The following is a 20042-nucleotide window of genomic DNA, read 5'->3' as shown; positions in this document are numbered from 1 at the left end:
TTGACTATCCATCTTTATTTCAAATTCTCTTTGGTCAAGTCTTTCCGTGTTTATTGTTAGATGAGATAAAGTTTAAACGGAACCTTCGGTTCGCGAGTTCGGATTTGCACTTGACCGGTTTTTTACGTGCTAAAAACGATTAGAGCATTTAACTAGTTAACAAGCGGAATCTCCTTTAAGAGCTTACCCCTCTGTCGAAAACCTCGCCCAATGGTCCATACTTATTGTATGGACTGACGTTTATCTGAAATATACTTCAGCTTCAATTTTTTCTTTCGGAGCGATTATTTCCGAGAATAATAACTTTATAAAAAACAGGTTTTGAAGACCGTTATTCGTTTTGAAAGACTTATCCAACCATACGCCACACTGTAGGGTCAAAGCAAAAAAAAAATTAAGAAAAATCATTTTGTATGGGAGGTACCCTAATTTTTTTTATAAGTAAGTAGTTTTTATTTTGCCGTACTGTCGCAATGCATAATTTATGTATCCATGCCAAATTACAGCTATCTAGCACTAACGATCACGGAGCAAACCCTCGGACAGACGGACATGGCGAAACTATAAGATACACTGCATAACATGTTACAAACTAATCGAGAACTAGTCAAAAAAAATTAAGACATCGTAAAAATGTTGTGATGATACTGAATCCTCGGGGTGCGAGTCCGACTCGCACTTAATCCTTTTTTTTTTAAACCAGGGGGCCCCGTGAGTTATTGTGCTAAGGGCCCCGCGCCTTCTTAATCCGCCCCTGCTTGAGTCTACCTCAAAACTAGTCCAGTAAAACAAACCTAAATGCACTGGCTAACTTCAACAAAGTCATACTTAGATGGGTACCAGGGCACTCCGACATTAACGGAAACGAAGAAGCGGACGAACTTGCTAGAAAGGGCGCAGGGGTGTGTACCCCTGGTCGCCACAGAACCGTTCTGTGGAATCAAAAAACGGGATGTATATTCTCTGCTCAGCAAGTGGAAAAAACAAGAGCAATCTATTGGTGGAAGTTCGTCAAAGGACAAGAACACTCGAAAGCTCTAATGAAAGAGTTCAACAGCAAAACTGCTAAGGAGATTTTAGGGCTCAAAAGACACAAAACCGTGACTAGAATATTGACTGAACACTGTAAGTTGAACAAACACATGTTTCAAATTGGAAAAAATCAAGACGCGACATGCAGGTTCTACCGGAGTCCGAGGAGACTGCAATGCACTTTCTCTGTTCTGGACACCTAATGTAAATAAGAACTACAGGTACAGAACATTACGGCCCAAAGAATATGGAACTTCCTGGATTCCACGAGCATTAGTAGGTAATGAACTTTAAAGGACCGTCACAATAGATCACTGCTTGGTCGACGTGGCAGTCAAAGGCCCGCAACACCCCAACAATAATAATAAATCATAGCAGACTACTGTGTTTTCAAATGATTGGCAAGGACTCTCTTTTGAAACCTTTCCTCCTAGTAAACATCAGAAGTTAAGTTACGTTGCTGTTTTCGAAAAACGGACGCTTATATACTATATTGATAAATAGCTTGCCTAACCAGCAGTTTAAATATTTTTACATCTCATTACGATATAAAATTGCGGTCCAGGTAGGGATTTGTTATGGATTTGTAGTCAAGTTTGACATGCGTTTCATCGTCCATGTTAGTCTTTAGGTAGTCCATGGTAGTAGGTACCTACAATGATAACTTTGCTTCGTGTGCATAAGTACCCTTCTCGGATGGAAGCCACATAATAACCTAATAATAACTACACAGCCAACAGACAGCAAAAATAATTGTCTTTATCTGAGTATCACTAACTTGGTTACATAATTAACGATATGGTCCTTACAAGTTGTCGAACTTGGAAAAGATATGTTCAAATAATACAGGGCTCATTTTTGCTCATTTATATATATATATTTAATTCATTCATCTGAAATTCTACAATACATTCTAGACAGAAACTAAACACGAATTTAGTGAGATTTACTTGGTCACTGCAAATTGACATGTCAATACAGATACACTTCCGCTGCGTTAACAACGACCCACTTGTCTCGTGAGCGCGAACGTATATACACACTATACAGAGGACTGTCTGTAATCTACGACCAGAAAGTGTGACTGAAAGTGAACACAAACTTTACATCTTTGATTACGGGAGTAACGACATCTTTTGGCAATGTCGCCGTGATTTTTAATTTAATATAATATAATATAATAGGTAACTTTGTGAGATGCAGTTTTTAGGTTTGATAGTCTCCTGTGATCACACACATAATATATCTTATTCAGTACCTAATATGGTTCAATATATTGATAAAAATGAACTGTGCTTCTATCCGCTTTAGGTGTACATCCGCGCTCTAATGTAATTAGTTAAAATTTCATTTTTCGTGAATTAGAGTCGTAGAAAGTAGACGTACAATCATAATGATTTTAACATATTTCCCAACAATGGTGTAAACTCCAATATAAAAAATGGCATTGCACATAAACGCATCGCAGAAATAATCTACAAGTTAGAAATGTTTATTTACAAATAACACACTTTAATTTTAAATTCTCAGTCCATTTTTATATAAAAATACATCGATAGATAATTCATTCGTAATATAATAAGAATAACACTCAAACACTTATGATTAACACGTGAGTTAGCAGATAAAAGATTGTGTATAAGTATTACAAACACTGGGCTATGGTTGTTGTTTGGTTAGCAAGAGTTCTCAAGTTATAAATATGCTCGTTCAAAACAATACAACACAATATTGCAGCAGTGCTTAGGATTAGGAAGAAGCAATACTGTACCTAGTTGGTTACTAAATTATGTTACTGCAATAATCTTTATCTACATAAAATATACGAACGAAAGTTGAATAAACTATATATTAAAATAAAGTACACAAAATCTTACATAATATGAAAATATCATTAAAAATGGCCTCCTCTTTCCTTGACACAGGCCCTCAAACGACGAGGCCAGTCATCAATAGCGGCACGCATGATTGTCATGTCTAATTCCGTCACTGTCTTAACTATGGTCCGCTTGAGGGAGTCAAGATTTGTGTGGGGTTTAGCACAGGCTTTCTCCTCAATAACCCTCCATATGGCATAATCCAGGGGGTTAAGGTCCGGGCTTGACGACAGCCAGTCTTCGTGGGCAATAAACTCAATTTTGTTCCTTCGAAACCAGGCTTGAGTTGTTTTTGCCTTATGTGCAGGAGCTGAGTCTTGTTGAAAGACCCATGGCTGATTTTGAAATAGGGTGTGGCTTAAGGGCTTCACTATTGGTTCGAGAACGGTTTCCTGGTAAACTTTGGGCCCCAGTTTTCACACCTTTTTCACAGAAATGAACCTATATTAGCCCTGATTCATCACACCCAGCCGAATCATCACATAAGAGGGATGATGGCCTCGTTGCACTCTCGGAATAGCCGCAATCGCCTCTTGACTGTTTTTTGCATACACTCTGTCATTCTGGCGGTTACAACATTCTTCAATGGTAATTTTTTGTTCATCTGTAAATAGTATTTTTCGGTGGCCGTTTTGTGCGTACCGCTTCAATAGCACGCGACTTCTCTCTAGCCTCATAGTCTTTAATCGCCCATTAAGCAAATGACCGTTTTGTCTGCGGTAAGCGTGTAGTCCAAGGTCTTCATTGATAACTTTTTTTAGGGAGCTAATAAGTGTGTGTGTGTGTGTGTGTGAGCATAAGGGAAATAGCTCCAATCTTTAAAGTCAAGGGTAAAAGGGGGGATATGGATGCATACAGACCCGTTGCTATTATCCCCGCAGTGGCAAAGGTGTTTGAAAACGGTCTCAGCCGCCGGTTGACGAGTTTCCTGGAATCCACGAACGCCTTATCCAACAGACAACACGCCTATCGTGCGGGTCGCTGCACAACCTCACTGACCCGTGATGTGTAGTAGACGCCAGAGAGAGGAAGCAGCAGGTTGCTGTTTTGTGCTTTTGACGTCGCAGACCATGCAGTCCTTACCAGCAAGCTAAGGCACTATGGGATCGATTGTCCGACACTGTCCTTGTTCAAGAACCTTCTGCAATATAGGTCTCAAATCGTAGTCGGAGACGGTGGAAAGGCTAGATCAGACCCACTTGAAACTACCATGGGTGTAGCTCAGGGCTCATCGGTTTCTAACATATTATTCTCTCTGTTGCTGAACGATCTGCCACATGCAATACAGGCTGCTGAAATCCTCATGTATGCCGATGATGTTGCTGCAAACGTCACAGCGCAATCGGTGGACACCATCGAAGAAAAATTTAATGAAACCACGGCGCAGCTTGCACAGTGGTTTAATGCCAATGGTCTAGCGCTAAACCTTAAGAAGACCCACTACCTAGTCTTCAATCTATCAGGCCGCAGCACAACAACGCTTGCTGTATCTGTAAATGGGACTGCTCTAGACCAATTAAGTAGCACCGGTTTCCTAGGGTTCGAAATTGACACCTCTCTAAAGTTACTCTCTCATATTAACAGACTCAGCGGAAGAATCGGCAGCGCGTGCTTTGCATTGGGACGAGTAACTAATCTGGTGTCGGATGAGGTCGCGCGCTCGTGTTATTTTGCCACGGTGCACTCACTGATCCAGTAGGTACGGTGCGGAGCTATGGGGACGCTGTGCCGAGTGGAAAAGGATATTCCGTCTCCAGAAGCGCGCGGTTAGGATAATCGCGCGGGTCCCGCACAACACCCCTGCACGATCGTATTTTAAAAAACTGGGGATACTGACTTTACCAGCAATAGTCATCTTGCAGGTGGCTGTGTATGTGAGGTCAAACCTAACAGCCTATAAAACGCATAGCATGGTACACAAGTACAACACACGTAACGCCCACAAGCTCGTCGGCGTGGACTGTAAAATGGCCAAGTCCGCCAAGCTCACCCACATCATGGGGCCCGCCGTGTACAACAACCTGCCCGACAGCATCACCAGCGCCCAGAGCTTGGGCAGTTTTAAATGCCGCCTCAAACGCTGGCTTATTGAGCACCCGTTTTATGATTATGATGAATACCTAAATGTTCACAAAAAGGATGTCAAGTAATTCTTATTTTTATATTATTAGAAAGAATGTGATATTATATGTATCTTTAATTTTGTTTATTTGTTAACGGCATATTTAAATATGTTCCATTTTTTATAACGTGTAAATTAACTTTATGAATAAATGACTTATGACTTATGAGCTTCTCTTCACAGACATCTGTATTGCCAACAACTTTTGCTTCCGGACGGGGTTTCTTGCAATTCTCGCCTTCACTGCCTTTATTAGAGCTGGGGTCCGAACGGTGCGTGGTCTTCCAGACCTCTTGCGGTCATCGAAGCCCTGAGTACTATTGTATCTATTAATTGTGCGATAAACAAATTTTGTTGATTTTTAGGTTTTCAAGTAACTTCAAAGGTTTGTTTGGCGGGTGCCCACATTTGTGCAACGCAATTACTGCGATACGATTCTCTTTTAGGCCCCATTTCATTATAGAGACGACGAGATAAGCGTTATGTGTGGTATATAATTATAGCTCACAAATCCACCATATTATGTCATTTTTTTTATTTTTTCGGTAGCATTTGTTTTAACGGAAATAAAGAGATTGCAAATCGAGTAATTGAACTTAGTAACCAACTAGGTAGCATTTTATTTGCATTAATTCTTTACAATTATTTGTTCCTCAATAAATATAAATAACAGTTATTTTGCATTGTAGAGATTATGGTTTCTTGTTTAAACAACTGCAGCTTCCAAATTGTTTCCGCTTTGTTAACTTACGTGGAACACGTATTGCTTTATTCAGTAATGTATTTACAAGTAGAATATTAAATGAAATTAGCTGTAAGCCCATGACATGTAATATAACTTAGAAATTCGTAACAAAGTAGAAACTATTCTAAAATGAACGTCGTTTAATGCAGAATTCGACTTTATATCATCCGAAACCGAGAAATTTTAACCTCCAAATCCAAATTAATACCTCCATCAGTCACCATTCAACCAAAAATAAATTAAAATGGCGTCGTCTAAGGGGTAAATACCTCTATACAAGGTAATTTCACCGATTCTTGCTAACCTACCTCAGGAAAATCATCAATATTATCAGACCTACTTTTTATCTACTAATCACGGTTTTATAACTTTTCTTTTTGCGACGTTTTTTATTTAAGTCGGCAGGGCAGTACAAACCACATTTCTACTTTAATTTAAATATATATCGGGTTACGTTCGATCGTAATTTGTTTTTGAATTTGCTATTAAATTACATTGACACAGTAACTTATACCTACGAGTTCAGTACATGCATGCAATATGTTAAATACGTCGATGACATAATTTATTTACAGACATAATGCACTTAGGAGCAAAACTGTCCCAATAGTAGCATATTAGTAGAATGTGGAGAAGTTGATGTCGATCAAGGGGAGGGGCATGTGCCCAAAAAAAAAATTTCAAGGAGTACTGTTATGTATTAACTATTATGTACTCCTTGAAATTTTCTACAAATCCGCCTAACATATGATGTACTTGGCATTTACGGTTATTTAGTAATTTCGAATCGAAAAGTAGAAAAAAACATATCCTTTTTTTTTTCAATATTTCTAGTTCCTCCTATGAAACCATACATAATTAAGAAATTTAGCCTAATTTAGTCTAAAATGAGGTATCAACTGTTTAAATCGTTAACATAGTTTTCTAGTTATGGCAGAATAACAGTCGTCTTTAACATTAAACTAACATACACTTACTATGGCGCTTTTTTTAATGGTACACTTGTGCACCGAACTATAAGGCACCTAAAAGTAACTTCAAAAATATGCCCATTAAAACCATTTCATGATGATTTTATAGTGGCAGAATTTCTTAATTATTTATGTTTCCTTATTTGGAGTTTCCATAGGAGGAAATAAAAATATTGGAAAAAATAAAAATGTGTTTTTTTTCTACTTTTCGATTCGAAATTACAAAATATCCGTAAATGTCAAGTACATCATATGTTAGGCGGATTTGTAGAAATTTTCAATGAGTACTGTTATGTATTAATCATGTGCTCTTCCCCTTGATCGACATCAACTTCTCCACATTCTACTAATATGCTACTATTGGGACAGTTTTGCTCCTAAGTGTATGTGTGCGTTGCCTCGGGCGAGGCACATCTATGCATACAGAGCTGCTTTCCGCGCTTATTTCTTAGAGAGGCCGATCATTTTGTGTGGCCTGTTGAGATATAAGTGGTGGCTCCAGACCTGCTAGAATTAAATGTAAAAATGCCACGTACATGTTTTCTGTTGCTACACCAAATACAAACATAAGTTAGAAATACTGCATTAAGTAGGCTACACGTACACTCTGCTTTGCACGTTATGTCTAATTAGTAGATATGCAACGAATAGTGGCTTGGCAGAATACCTACTCAGTTGCCTATAATAAAGCCTTTCATTCAATTGTATTTTGTTCCGCTCTATTCCAGTGGTTGTGTGAGATTAAACGGATAGTACACCGAGTGTCTTAGCATTGAAAAGAGTGTCAGGCAAGGATGTGTAGCGTCACCGTGGCTGTTTAATCTACTCATGGACAGTAGTTTATTGCATTGCATCATTTGAGAAATGATGAATGTGGGTTGAGAATGAGTGTGTTACTTGACAGATGTTTTCTTTACATAACCTGGTATTGCTAGCATCATCGGGTGAAGAGTTGCAGGAGATGGTAACTAGAATGCATGGGTCTTTTGAAAGGAAAGGAATGAAATAAATGTAAGCAAGACCAAAGTAATGGTATTTGGAAAGGGGGAAAATATGACAAACTGTGAAATTTTTTATTGGTCAAGAAAGAGTGGAACAAGTGAAATAGCTTGTGTACCTGGGAACTTTGTTTACTAGAGACGGTAAGCACGATAAAGACATTTAAAGGGAGTAAATGCTGGAAATTTATCGTGCTGTGTGGATGGGGCACTTAACGCTTTTATGAGCAGCCAGAAGGTGTCACAAAAAGCACGGTTGTCTGTGCATAGAGGGGTGTTGGTGCCCGCACTTATGTATGGTAGCGAAAGTTAGGTATAGCAGAAGAGGCATCAGAGCCACGGGGATGCAGTGGAAACGAGAGCGTTTAGAAGTGTGTGTAGTGTGAGATTACAAAAGAAAAAGAGCTGAGTGAACGAAGATGTAGTGACAAGACTTGAAAAAGGTATGTCGAGATACCATCTCAAACCATTCGACACGTGGAAAAAATGAGTGAAAGAATAATAAAGAGAGTGTATAATGGAGAAGTAGAAGACGGAGCTGGAAGGGGTAGACCTCGGCAGACTTTCTCTGATCAAATCGGGGAAATCTTGAAGAAAGGCCAGGTCTAGACACCCTAAACAGTAGCAAGTGAAAATCCGTGGTCTCTGCCTACCCCTCCGGAAAATAGGCGTGATTGTATGAACTGTATGTGTCTATGTATATTGAATTTTTTTTAGCTTTATTTGTTTTGGCAAGTTTTGATTCCTGATGGTCGGCTATTATAATATTGGAATATTAAAGGGAAAAAGTGGGCTGACTACTGGGTAGATTATTCGTCACCTGAAGGTGCATGATTAAATTAGTCGGGCAGGTGCGTTTATGCTTGTAGTAACCCTACTGAATAAACAGAATGACCTTTTAACTTAAAACGTACGTAACGCTGCTCTGTACCCACAGTCCTACAAAAAGCATTAGCCGCACAATAAAAATAACAATTTTTGATTTTATTTGCGTTGAAATCGAGTTAGGTTTATCTGTAATTTCACGAAGCCTATCGAGAAGAATACAATGAAAATATTATTTCCTTCCGCATTTAGATACCTACCGTTCCTCATTCACTGTAAAAAATACCCGGCAAAACACACAGAAACTGTTACTATAGCGGATGAAATAGATTTTTCGAGTAATAAAAATATACGAATATTCGAAAACTGAGCGGCCGAATATTCGAATATGAAAACAGGTCGAATAATCGAATTGCAAGCCCTTGTTGCAACTTGTTTCTCGCTGTAGACAGTCCTTGATAGAAATTGCGCCTATTCTGCACGCAGTGCGTTAGTTTAAGTCATGTGTGTATTTTATTTTGTATTATTTTCTCATGTTTTTGTACTATCTAAGAATATAAAGGTAGTCTAAAAGATTATACTGATCTTAATAATTACCCGGGTCCACACAGAGCGAGCATACGCACGAGGCAATTTCCTCACGCTCAATATGGCCAGTGTAGACGTGCCTCTAAGCACTTACGGTATTTATTACTTGTGGATTGTTACTTTTTTACCCATCGTTTACCGCGGTACCCGACTGAATACTATGCTACTATTCGCATTCGGCCGAATAGTGAAATTGTGGCCGAATAGGCCGGATACCGAAAAGTGACCAAATATTTGTGGCATCTCCACTAATTAGTATGCAATATGTCTACAATAAATGTAATGTTATTGTAACATTAATTAGGTTTGCTAGTAAAATAAAAGAAGTTTACAAAAATTTACATTATCAAGATTATTTATTAAAATTAATTATTATTTCATATGTCAACTACTATACTCATAAATATTAACAATGATTCATTATGTACAATTTCTTGAATGATTATGAGAACTTATTCTGAAATCATACAAATGAAAAGTCAAGATATAAGAATAAAAATGATTCAAATCTCCTTAATTGATTATTAAAATCCATTAGACAACTAAAAATTGTAATAACATGATTTTGCGTTAATATTGCAAATTGCTCAATGTCCAGAGCTAAATATAAAAAAAAATACCATTGATTGGTATCTAAAACCTACCAATAAATATCACGCATACCTTCTTTATCAAAGGAACATTATTCAAGCCAAGACAGCGAACAGAGGGATCTCATTTTGATAAATTTCCGCAGTTTTTCAAGTTCAACTTTCTATACCTTGATGCATGCTATACCTTAATGAGGTTTGCATGTAACGCATATGATTTCTGAACTAAAATATCATTATGAAAATATTAATTACATCAGCAAATTATATGCACACTTTGATTGCACTAAATGTACAAAATATTAATTGTTCTATTAAATAAAATGTTTGACTTAACACATTAATATAATTATTTAAATTTACTACTCCTACAACTAGAGACAACAATAAAATAATAATTATATAATACAAAGATGTAAAAGGAGTTTCATACCATGTTAAAAAATGCCAGTCGGCTTTCTCAAAGGTTGTCTCCATACAGAGGTTTATATCTATATAGCTTGCCCATTCAAAAAATAAATAAACGCTGTTACTTCAAATAATGCGCATGTACATCCAACAACGCCTACGATGGCCCAATTGAGATAAAATTAAATATTCAAATCATTTTGTATAAATAATGTCATCTAGAAATTGTGTTATAAATAATACAAACTATACCTAAAAAGGTAAAAAACGATGATTACGCTCGGTGCGGCAACAATTTTAACTCTTGTAGACTCAAATTTTCATGCATCCTGAACCGCCTAGGCGAGCGCCACCATAGCACAAAGATATTAGTATCACTCATCACATAAAATTATGATTTCAAATTGGGTCGAATCAATTTTCTCTTCCTTCCGGCTATGTGAGGCATTACCTTATTTTTATATTCATCGTTGAACAATACTAGTTGAACCAGTTACAGTTATCTAATGAAAATTGAATATCAACAACACTAACCTAACTTTTAATACGTGGGTTATGCTTGCAGGTCATACGCTGTTGGCGTGTCGGTTTATACTGTTTCGTTTAATCAATTGAATAAAACAGAATTAGGATCTTCGTTGTCCATCTGTTTCACATGGCGCAGGACGTCCTTCTTCGTAATTACGCCCAGCAACCGCCTGTAACGAATTGCAAATTATTTCAATGTGCGCAATTGAATAAACTATAATATGTACCAGGCTGACGCAACTAGGAAGAAAATAGTTTTGTATGGAATTTGTTTCGCAAATCATTGCCAACGAAGAAAAAGAAAACGTCAGTGCTATTTATTCTGTCAAGTTTACATCAAGTCTACTGTCAGCCTAATTGCTTTGTTTGTTTTGAAGGCTTCAATGTTTTGTTCGGGTATTTCGTGTAATTTCTTTATTATTTAGTGAAAAAATCGAAAATAGTCAACCGTGATCAGAGTAAAGAGCGAGTTTGTTACAATGCCAGCGAGAAAACGGTTTACTAAGTGTGAAATATGTGGCAAGCGAGCCACTCGAGAAAATCACGAAAAAAGGGATTTATGGCGAAATTTCCCTTGGATGAAGACTGGTAAGTATTGCTTTAGATACTTTTGACCTTATTTTGGGTCAGCAGGCTATAAACACATCGAAAATTAGATATTTTACATTATTTTTCGTTGTGAACTAGGGATGTACTATAACTATCGATAACTGTAGTTTTATTTGTATATCAGTGTAAATAATTAAATTAAATATGTGAAATTTCCTTAGAACTAGCAAGCAATATGACCATAATTAATTCGTCGAAGATTAATAATGCATAAATTATCTATTACTTATGCATTAATGGTCATTAGTTAACATATTTTTTTTATCTAGTGATTATTTAATATATTAACCTAAAATGTAAGAAAATTAATCTCTGTTTTTATGATAAACAAAGAAATATTATAGGACATTATTACACAAACTGACTTAGTACTAAAGTATGAATGGCATGTGTTGTGGGTACTTAGACAACAATATATATATATATATACCCACAACACATGTCATTCATACTTTAGTACTAAGTCAGTTTGTGTAATAATGTATATATATATGTACATAGACCTAATTTATCAGTATTTATAAATACATAGAAAATACCCATGTCTCAGGAACAAATATTCATACTCATCACACTAATAAATGCCCGTTCCAGGATTTGAACCTGGGACCATCGGCTTCATAGGCAGGGTCGCTGCCAACAAGGCCAGACCCGTTCTCATGATTAACAGACATATAAATACATAAAAAGTTAAAGCATTGATAAAGGGTTGTTGATAACTGGATGCCGAAAAACATGATTTATAGATGCATATTAGCGCGAAATAATCAGTTGATCATCTCATTAGCAAACACATGGAATATAAACTGTAGATAAAGTCATGTTTTTCCAAGGCTGTATGTTTTCAGATGCAGGCAGTGGGCCAAATTTGTTGGGAACGAAGACCTGATACATCTTTCCATAGAAAAGTTACATTTATTCAAACATGTATGTGCACATCATTATGAAAATCAAGCATTTAATAAAATAAAAAAACACGACTTAAAAACTGTATTAAAATAATTCGGGTCCACATTAAGCCCGACCAGATAGTAGTCCAATTAAGAACTATCCACTATATAACATACAACTTAAATGTGGACTCGATGCTAACCTGATTTCGAGTACAAAATTTGTAGACAGGAGCCTATGTTTCAACTCTCCCCATTTTATCGATATCGATAAGAATCGTAAGCGTGTAGCGTACTACACTATTTAAATCACTTATGTTGGTACTATGGTTCTTTGACAGTTCTTTGTCGTACATTTTGGTAATGATTTGCGAAACAAACTGATTCCACTCGCTAGTATGGAAATCCCGTCTCTTAAAACGTAGTGATTATATGCTCTTTGATATGTACCATCGGGCCTTCGCCGAGTAGAGGGTATGGCAATGTTTACGAGGTAGCGGCACAGTACACTAAGAACAGTAGTGAATCTAAGGCCGCTCGGGAAGTTACTTGCCTACTCTTGCATTGGCGCTTAGGGTTGTCACTTTTATTTTTAGTTAAATATTATTGGCGTATTATGAGTAGCACTAGGTTTCTATTTATATAATATAATGAAATGTTCTATCAATTCATAAATAAAGGCCGGTAAAGAGCAGGCTGTGATGGGGAAATTATCCGGAGGATTTAAATAGCAAAGGGAGCCATGGCTCGGTTAGACAAGATCTGGAAAGATCGAGGTATATTAAAACAGACGAAGGTTAGACTTGTGCGTTCTCTGGTGTTCCCAATCTTTCTCTATGGTTGTGAGACATGGACTAAACGAGCAGATTTGATCAAGTGTATCAACGTGTTTGAGATGTGGTGTTGGCGCCGGCTTTTACGGATACCTTGGACAGCTATGAGTACTAATAAGTCCATATTGGAAGAGCTATGCATAAAACGCCGGTTGGCAACAATATGCTAGGACCTGACTCTCATATACTTCGGACATCTCTCACGCCGCTCCCCGTATAGCCTAGAGAGAGTTATTATGACGGGCAAAGTTGAAGGCACCAGACCTCAGGGCCGTCCCCCTACTAAATGGTGTGCTCAAATCACTGCACCTGTGCAATTAAAACTGCACGAGGCCATGCGCTTGGCGAGGAATAGAAGCTTATGGAAGAATCTGGTCTTCAACAGAAGGACATGTCACGATCCTCAGCATTGAGGGACCGACTGAAGAAGAAAGAGCAGGCAAATGCGAGCGGGAGTGCAGCGTACTCGAGTGCGCGCGATCACAGTCGCGGTACGGCCCACACTGTCGCGTACACGGCGCCCGGCGCGCATGCAGACATTCAAGCCGGCAGCGGCACATTTCTATAAAGATTACCTACTGTTTTTGTACTGTGGTAGCGGTGGCAGGGTGTGAGGGCACTATTAGGCTAGGTTCACACGGCAATGTACAGCACGTTTTTTACGTATTCGATATTAAAGGTATAACCGAGTGTTTACACGATAGATTTTCATTCGTGTAAACACGAATAGCCAGTTTTCGCTGAGAGCATACGTCAGTGATAAATCCATGCTTCATTGTACAGTGAATTCTCGATAATCCGGCACTTCGATGGTCTGTTAAACCCAGCAATCCGTCTCTAAAATAAAGGTGCTAGTGTTCATTCTATGTCAAAATTTACTAATGCGCTTACATTATTAATCTTGAATATCTTTATAAATGCCTAGAATCCAGAGAACAGTAGAATTTTCTTTGAATAGGTGTTTGAAATCTGTGTGAACCCGCCTATTCGTTAAGACGTATATTGCAAAAACACCTGCAGGGCATTGCAATGTGAAGGAAGCCTTAATTGGTAGCAACTGACCCATTGTGCGTGACGAGCGTCTGGCGCAGGCCGAGCTTGCGGAACATGTCGACGACGGTCTCCATGGGCGTCTGGTCGGTGACGGTGATGGGCGCCATGTCGAGGATGCGATGCAGGCTGAGCGGCGGCGGCGCGTGGCCGGCCGCTGCCGCGCCCGCCGGCGGCCCGCTGCCCGCGAACACCACCAGCGACTGGCCCGTGATGCCCTCCACCATGCGCCGGCCGTTGGCTGTTACAACAAATAATACACATATATACTCGTACACAATACTTATCTACGATACAACTGCACAAAATTGGAAATCGCAACGAGTGGTGATAAATTCTTTAAATTAAAGGTGATAAAACCGACACGAGTTGCAAATAACCTTTTCGCACGTGTATCGTACAACGTTTTACAGTACATATGGCTCTTTAAAGTTTCGACATATGCGCGGAAAGTGCTCATTTCCGCACGCGTGCACCATATTTACTATAAATTTCATTAAACGGCTTAGCAAAAAATCTATAAATAGATACATCGTATTATCTTTTACTTAACCGAGCCGGTCCTTGATATGTTATTTTTTTTGGTTTATGTCTGGCGCTCATTCAAAAGGAATTAAATAAAACTACATGCCAACTTATTTGTAAATCTTAGCAAACCTGTTAAATTTTCTCGTTTCATTGTAAAAACATCTAAAAAAATCTTTCTTCTCTTTTTTACAGATAAAGAAAAATATACAGATTCGAACAAATGATTATCAACGGCATTTTAGATTTAAGATTAACACCATTAGTACCTACCTAGCTAACTATCTAGCGAACTAAAGTAGATACGAACCGTCTTAGTTCAGTATTTTGGGCATCGTGAAATTGTTGTATTTTCATAATTGTTTAATACGAGTAGCAGCAAAAACGCAGTGCAATTTTAAGTTTTCAATAGCATTAACGTCCCTATACGTGCATGACCAAAGATAAGATAATGTCAAACTTTGACAACCCTAAATGGCCGACATGTGTCATTTTTGTACGGTAGTACTTATTTATTGTGCTTTAACATTAAAATAATAAACCGCAATAAGGACGGTAATGGTAAATTAGGCGCATCGATGTTTATAAAGTTAGACGAAGATAACTCTGCAACGATTTTGATAGTACATTCTGCGCAAGTGTTATTTATACGTCATATTTTTTTAATACTACATCGGTTGCAAACATGTATACGGCCCGCCTGATGGTAAGCAGTCGCCATAGCCTATTCATAAAAGATTTCGTTTAAAATAACACTTTTACAGTCTGGGCTATCAAAATCGCTGCAGATTTACTTTGGTCTAACTCTAGTCTTAACTGTACATGTATTATGGGGTTTGTGGAAATCGTATGATAGTACCCATGGCGAGGTTGAGATCCCTGCGCAGCACGAAGCCGACTAGGTACTGCGACTCCTTGGAGACCACGACGGGGTAGCCGTTGTGCTCCGTCTCCTTCAGCAGCGCCTCCACGTCGTCCACCGTCATCGAGTCCTGCGTGATCACCGACAGCGACTCGTTGCGCCTGCAACACAAACAACTTATTTACATGCTGTATCACACTATATATAGTACATTGTAAGAGAGGCTGGAAAACCGCTCAAAGATGGATGAGTGAATTTACTCGAGGCATTTTCACGACTACTGCGAAGATATAAGAAAACATTTGCAGAACTATAAGTCCTTTAATAGAAATTAATATTTATATTGGCGTGAACTGATGTATTTTTGCCAAAACATTTCTATTTTCTTCACTAGAAGAACTCATTTTTATAGCGTAGATACGTGTTTCTTGTATTTTTTAGTCAAACACAATTTTCACTATTCAATTCAGTATTTTCCGATCCTGCCTTTTTTTACTTTTTTTATCACTTAAGCGGCGTTTTTCTGTTGTTTGCTTCAAACCGACTCTAAACTGAGAAGCGTGTTTGCTAAAAACGCCTTAAGCGTGATCTGAATGGTTTTAACGTTTATTTTTTTAACAAGTAATTGGTCCTATAAATAACCTAATTTTATTTTTGAAGGAATAAGTTGCGCCATAAAAAGACCTTTCGCACCAATGACAGATGATGATAACAATGATCATCAATGACAGATGATGATAACAATGAAATATTGTAGTAGTGGCAGTTCAGGTGCTACAGCTATTGCCGACTTTCCAGCTTGGTTTTAGACCATCTATTGCCACATTTCCGAACAGTGTGAAAAACTAATAACGAAACGAAAACATGCTAAATCGATACCCGTTACAATACTTTAGCATTCAGAGTAGGGATAAACTAATAGGTATGAACTAATGATGTACAATCGTATAAAGACTTATGAGATTTGGAAACATCAAAAACACGGCCATTTAACCTCCTAAGGCCCTATTGTTCTACCTATATAGTACAGTCATTATATCCAAAAAACCGACCCTACCCGTGAATAATCAGATCTAGGATTTTTTTTCGTAGGTCCCTCGGGGGGGTCACTGGGACTGTAAATTCAAAAAGTAGATTGAATTAGGTTCCTGTGTATATTCGAAAAACGGTTTTTCTTGAATAACTCGGCCATTTTTGATTTTACAGTAAAACCGTGAGGACAAAAATTGTAGGAAATTTGATTTTCTACAAGTTTGGTCCTCACAATTTTTCTTCTAGGATCGATATTTTGGAAATTAAACCTGAAAAACGCGACAAATACAAAATATTATCATTGTCTTCTATGTTCCACGGTTTACACATAGAACACAAACTTTAGACATAGGTCAAAAAAAAAAAAAATATCTTAAAAAAATAGGTATAGTTATTATTTTACAAATTGCTTTATTTTACGTTTGATATGAGGATATGACAAGACGTATGGAGTGTGTTTTGGAAAAAAATCACCGGGCCACATTTCACCTGGGGGAGCCCAAATTTGGCATGTTTCGAAAAAGTTTTTTAGATTTTTGGAAAACACGTGGCTAAAAGGTAAGAGTGTAGTATATTTCTAGAATCGTCTCATAATGCTATTTCATTTGATTACCCACACGATAGGTTTTTGAAAAAAAAAGTTTCAAATCCCATATAAAAATTTGCTGTCGTCATTACTCCCCCCCCCCCCCCCCTAAGGGGGGATTTTTAGGAACTAGTGGAAAAATTAAATGTTTTGGTCCGAAGCACCTGTGTACCAAAAATCCTCCATGTAGATATGTATGCAGCAAAGTAGCTTTTTTCCGTTGTAGCACATCCACTATGTTGGATGTGTTCATGTTTAAGTGTGTGAGCTTACTTGGGCTGCATGACGTCAGCTGCGAGCGAGGTATGCTGGAACTCGTCCTTGCTGTCCAGAAAGGGGTAGCCGTTGAGCGCGATGTGCGCGTCGTAGATGCCCTGCTTGCCGAGCGCGTCGCCCACCCACTTGGACGCCATGGCCGCAGCCATCAGCGGTACGATGTACCGCACGCCGCCCGTCAGCTCGAACATTATCACCACCAGTGACACTGCGCACGTTTAATCAACATGTTATACAACTTATACGCTCACGCTCACATTTATGTTCTGTCTCGGGGAATGCAATACCGGGTTCCCGCATGCAATTTACGGGATTAATCCCGCTCATAAATAAAGCATCCCGCGGAATTTCGGTGGGTTACGCAGGATTGAGTGGCGACTTGGTTCTTAACAAGTAACACGTGCGTGGACGCGCGCCTACTGGCCACGGAGCCTAGATGCATCTGTGGAGGGGTATGGACACGAAATATAATTTCGCCCGAATGTATCTATTTTATACTACCTTATGGAATGAGTAATATTTGTTTTTTTATAATATTACATTTATTTTATATAAATAAATATTTTTGTTGATGTGCTTTTTTTTGCTTGTATTATATTCCATGTTGACGTGCCCACAACCTTTTTGCTGAATAAATGTTGAAGTTGAAGTTTTGTTTACCAATAAAATACTGTTAAGTATGTCGGAGACAGTGTATAAAGTCTTTCAGAGTACTGGCAACAGTATCTTCTAGGAAACTTACGCTGGATAGAAGTATTTTTTGAAGGCGGAAGATTCGCAGAGTGCTAAAATGCAAGTTGTGTAAAGTAATTATACTACTATGAGGGGTATTTTATACCAGTAATGTCCAATAATTGTTCTTTAAGAAGTTAAATAAAGAACTTTTATCATATACTTACCCGCAGGCGATGTGTCCGAAAGTATGCAGAAGTTAATTTTTTTCCCTCTTATCACCTCACAAGTGTGATTGAATTGAAAAACATTGTGTGTGCCACGGTACAGGAATTACGAACTCGTGTTCATTAAGCCTTCAATTCATACTCGTTAGTAAATTCTTGTTTGACGCCCTTAATACACAATGTACTATGTATTTCTAAATGTTGTTTACTCTTTGTTTTAAACCTACAGATTTAGGGGGACTGAGACTGGCAACCCCGCTAAATACCGGGATTTTATTACTCATGCGGGATTGCCTTCCCTAATCTGTCTATATTAGACCTAAATGAAAACTTTCACCAAATGAATCGGTTTTTTATTTATTTATTAATTTAACCATTATTGCACAATACAAAACAGTACAAATGGCGGACTTAATGTCTTAAGGCATTTTCTATCAGTCAACCATAACAGGGCCAAACAGAAACTTACAATGGATATGGAAAAGAAAATCATTACAGAGAGATAAAAGTCACTCTCTAACTACTATTATCAATAAACATGCATAAATACATAGTATTCTACAAACATATAGCTTATTTCATGATTACCACTATATTCAAAATATTTATATGGTATTTATAAATATTCCATTATAAAATATGTAATTACAAATAAATACAATCTTATATAGGTACTAAAATTAAAACTAAACTAGCCATATATATATATATATATATATATATTTGAAATATTGTACCCAATTATAACCGTCATATTGTCTAACAACGTTGGTGTACGTCCGAAAAGTATTTACGTAATTAGCGTTGGACATTAAACCAGTGCGGTAAAGAGGAATAGAGAGTTTAAAACTCCGAGAGGTACGAAGGTCGCAACCGGGATGAGGTGTTACAAATTGAAACTTTGATTTAAGGTTATCTGGTGCAGCTGGATCAAAGAAGATGGTATAAAGCATGCAAAGTATTCTAGACGACCGACACTCGCGGCTCGGGAGCCAGTTTAGTTTGCGGCGGAAATCAGAAACATGGTCATACTTTCGGAGATGAAAGACTTCGTTAGTAAAACAATGTCGTGTAAAGCGGTATCGAACTAGAACCTGTAACTAATAGAGCTATGATCTTCATTGTTAACACAGGTCAGTTTGAATAGCATGCGCACATTGCTATTGACTGTACAGTTGTACATGTACACGCCTTTTGCCAACCATAGCTTAGACAACCAACTGAACCAACCTTGTAGTATGTTTGTATTGTTTGTTACCATATTGTACACTCATCTGAGTTATCTGTCGTCGCTAAATGTTGGGAGCATAGAGGTACAATAAGTATAGAGATGAAATGGTAGAGCCAGCAGATGACCGAACAAGATGCTCGTATCGCACCGTAAATTTTAGTATGGCTTATGGTGGGCAACAAATAACCCGACCAAATTACGTAGGTTGTTTTTGGTATGTTGTCAGGAATGTTAAAACGTGTTTGTCGCATTGCGTATGTTCTGTCCCTCACGGGCGCACGCGTATAGCACATCTAGTTGATCCTATCATCTATGGTTGGGAGCGTTAAACGAGTCCGTAATATGGATGTTAAGCTCCGCACCTGTCATCCTCGTGACACCGCCGAGCACGGCGGCGGCGCCCACCATGGCGTACAGCCCCGGCGTGATGCAGTCGTCGCCCGTCGAGCACTCGCCCGAGAACAACCAAATCTTCGAGTACTTGTACGCCAGGTACTCCACGCCTGTTACATATAAATATCTAGTCATCTACACAGATTACATAAAATAAAACGCGAAATCAGAG

General features: G+C 38.2%; 1 protein-coding gene across 8 annotated transcripts in view; it reads right to left on the bottom strand.

Moving 5' to 3' along the window:
* Positions 1 to 9495: 9495 nt before the first annotated feature.
* The window catches only part of LOC133518072 (H(+)/Cl(-) exchange transporter 3), a 33988-nt gene continuing 23441 nt past the window's right edge, over positions 9496 to 20042 (bottom strand). For all 8 annotated transcript variants that reach the window (XM_061851659.1, XM_061851655.1, XM_061851646.1 and 5 more), the window contains 5 exons: positions 19840 to 19980; positions 17345 to 17555; positions 15451 to 15614; positions 14079 to 14307; positions 9496 to 10854 (listed from right to left, as the gene is read on the bottom strand). In XM_061851659.1, the coding sequence (XP_061707643.1) occupies positions 10764 to 10854; positions 14079 to 14307; positions 15451 to 15614; positions 17345 to 17555; positions 19840 to 19980 (836 nt within the window). In that variant the 3' untranslated portion in view covers positions 9496 to 10763. The remainder of the gene's footprint in view (positions 10855 to 14078; positions 14308 to 15450; positions 15615 to 17344; positions 17556 to 19839; positions 19981 to 20042) is intronic.

The sequence above is a fragment of the Cydia pomonella genome, chromosome 1 (assembly GCF_033807575.1).
Source record: "Cydia pomonella isolate Wapato2018A chromosome 1, ilCydPomo1, whole genome shotgun sequence".
Lineage (NCBI taxonomy): Eukaryota > Metazoa > Arthropoda > Insecta > Lepidoptera > Tortricidae > Cydia > Cydia pomonella.
Note: the sequence above shows the minus strand (reverse complement) of the source record. Positions and strands in the feature narration are given on the sequence as shown.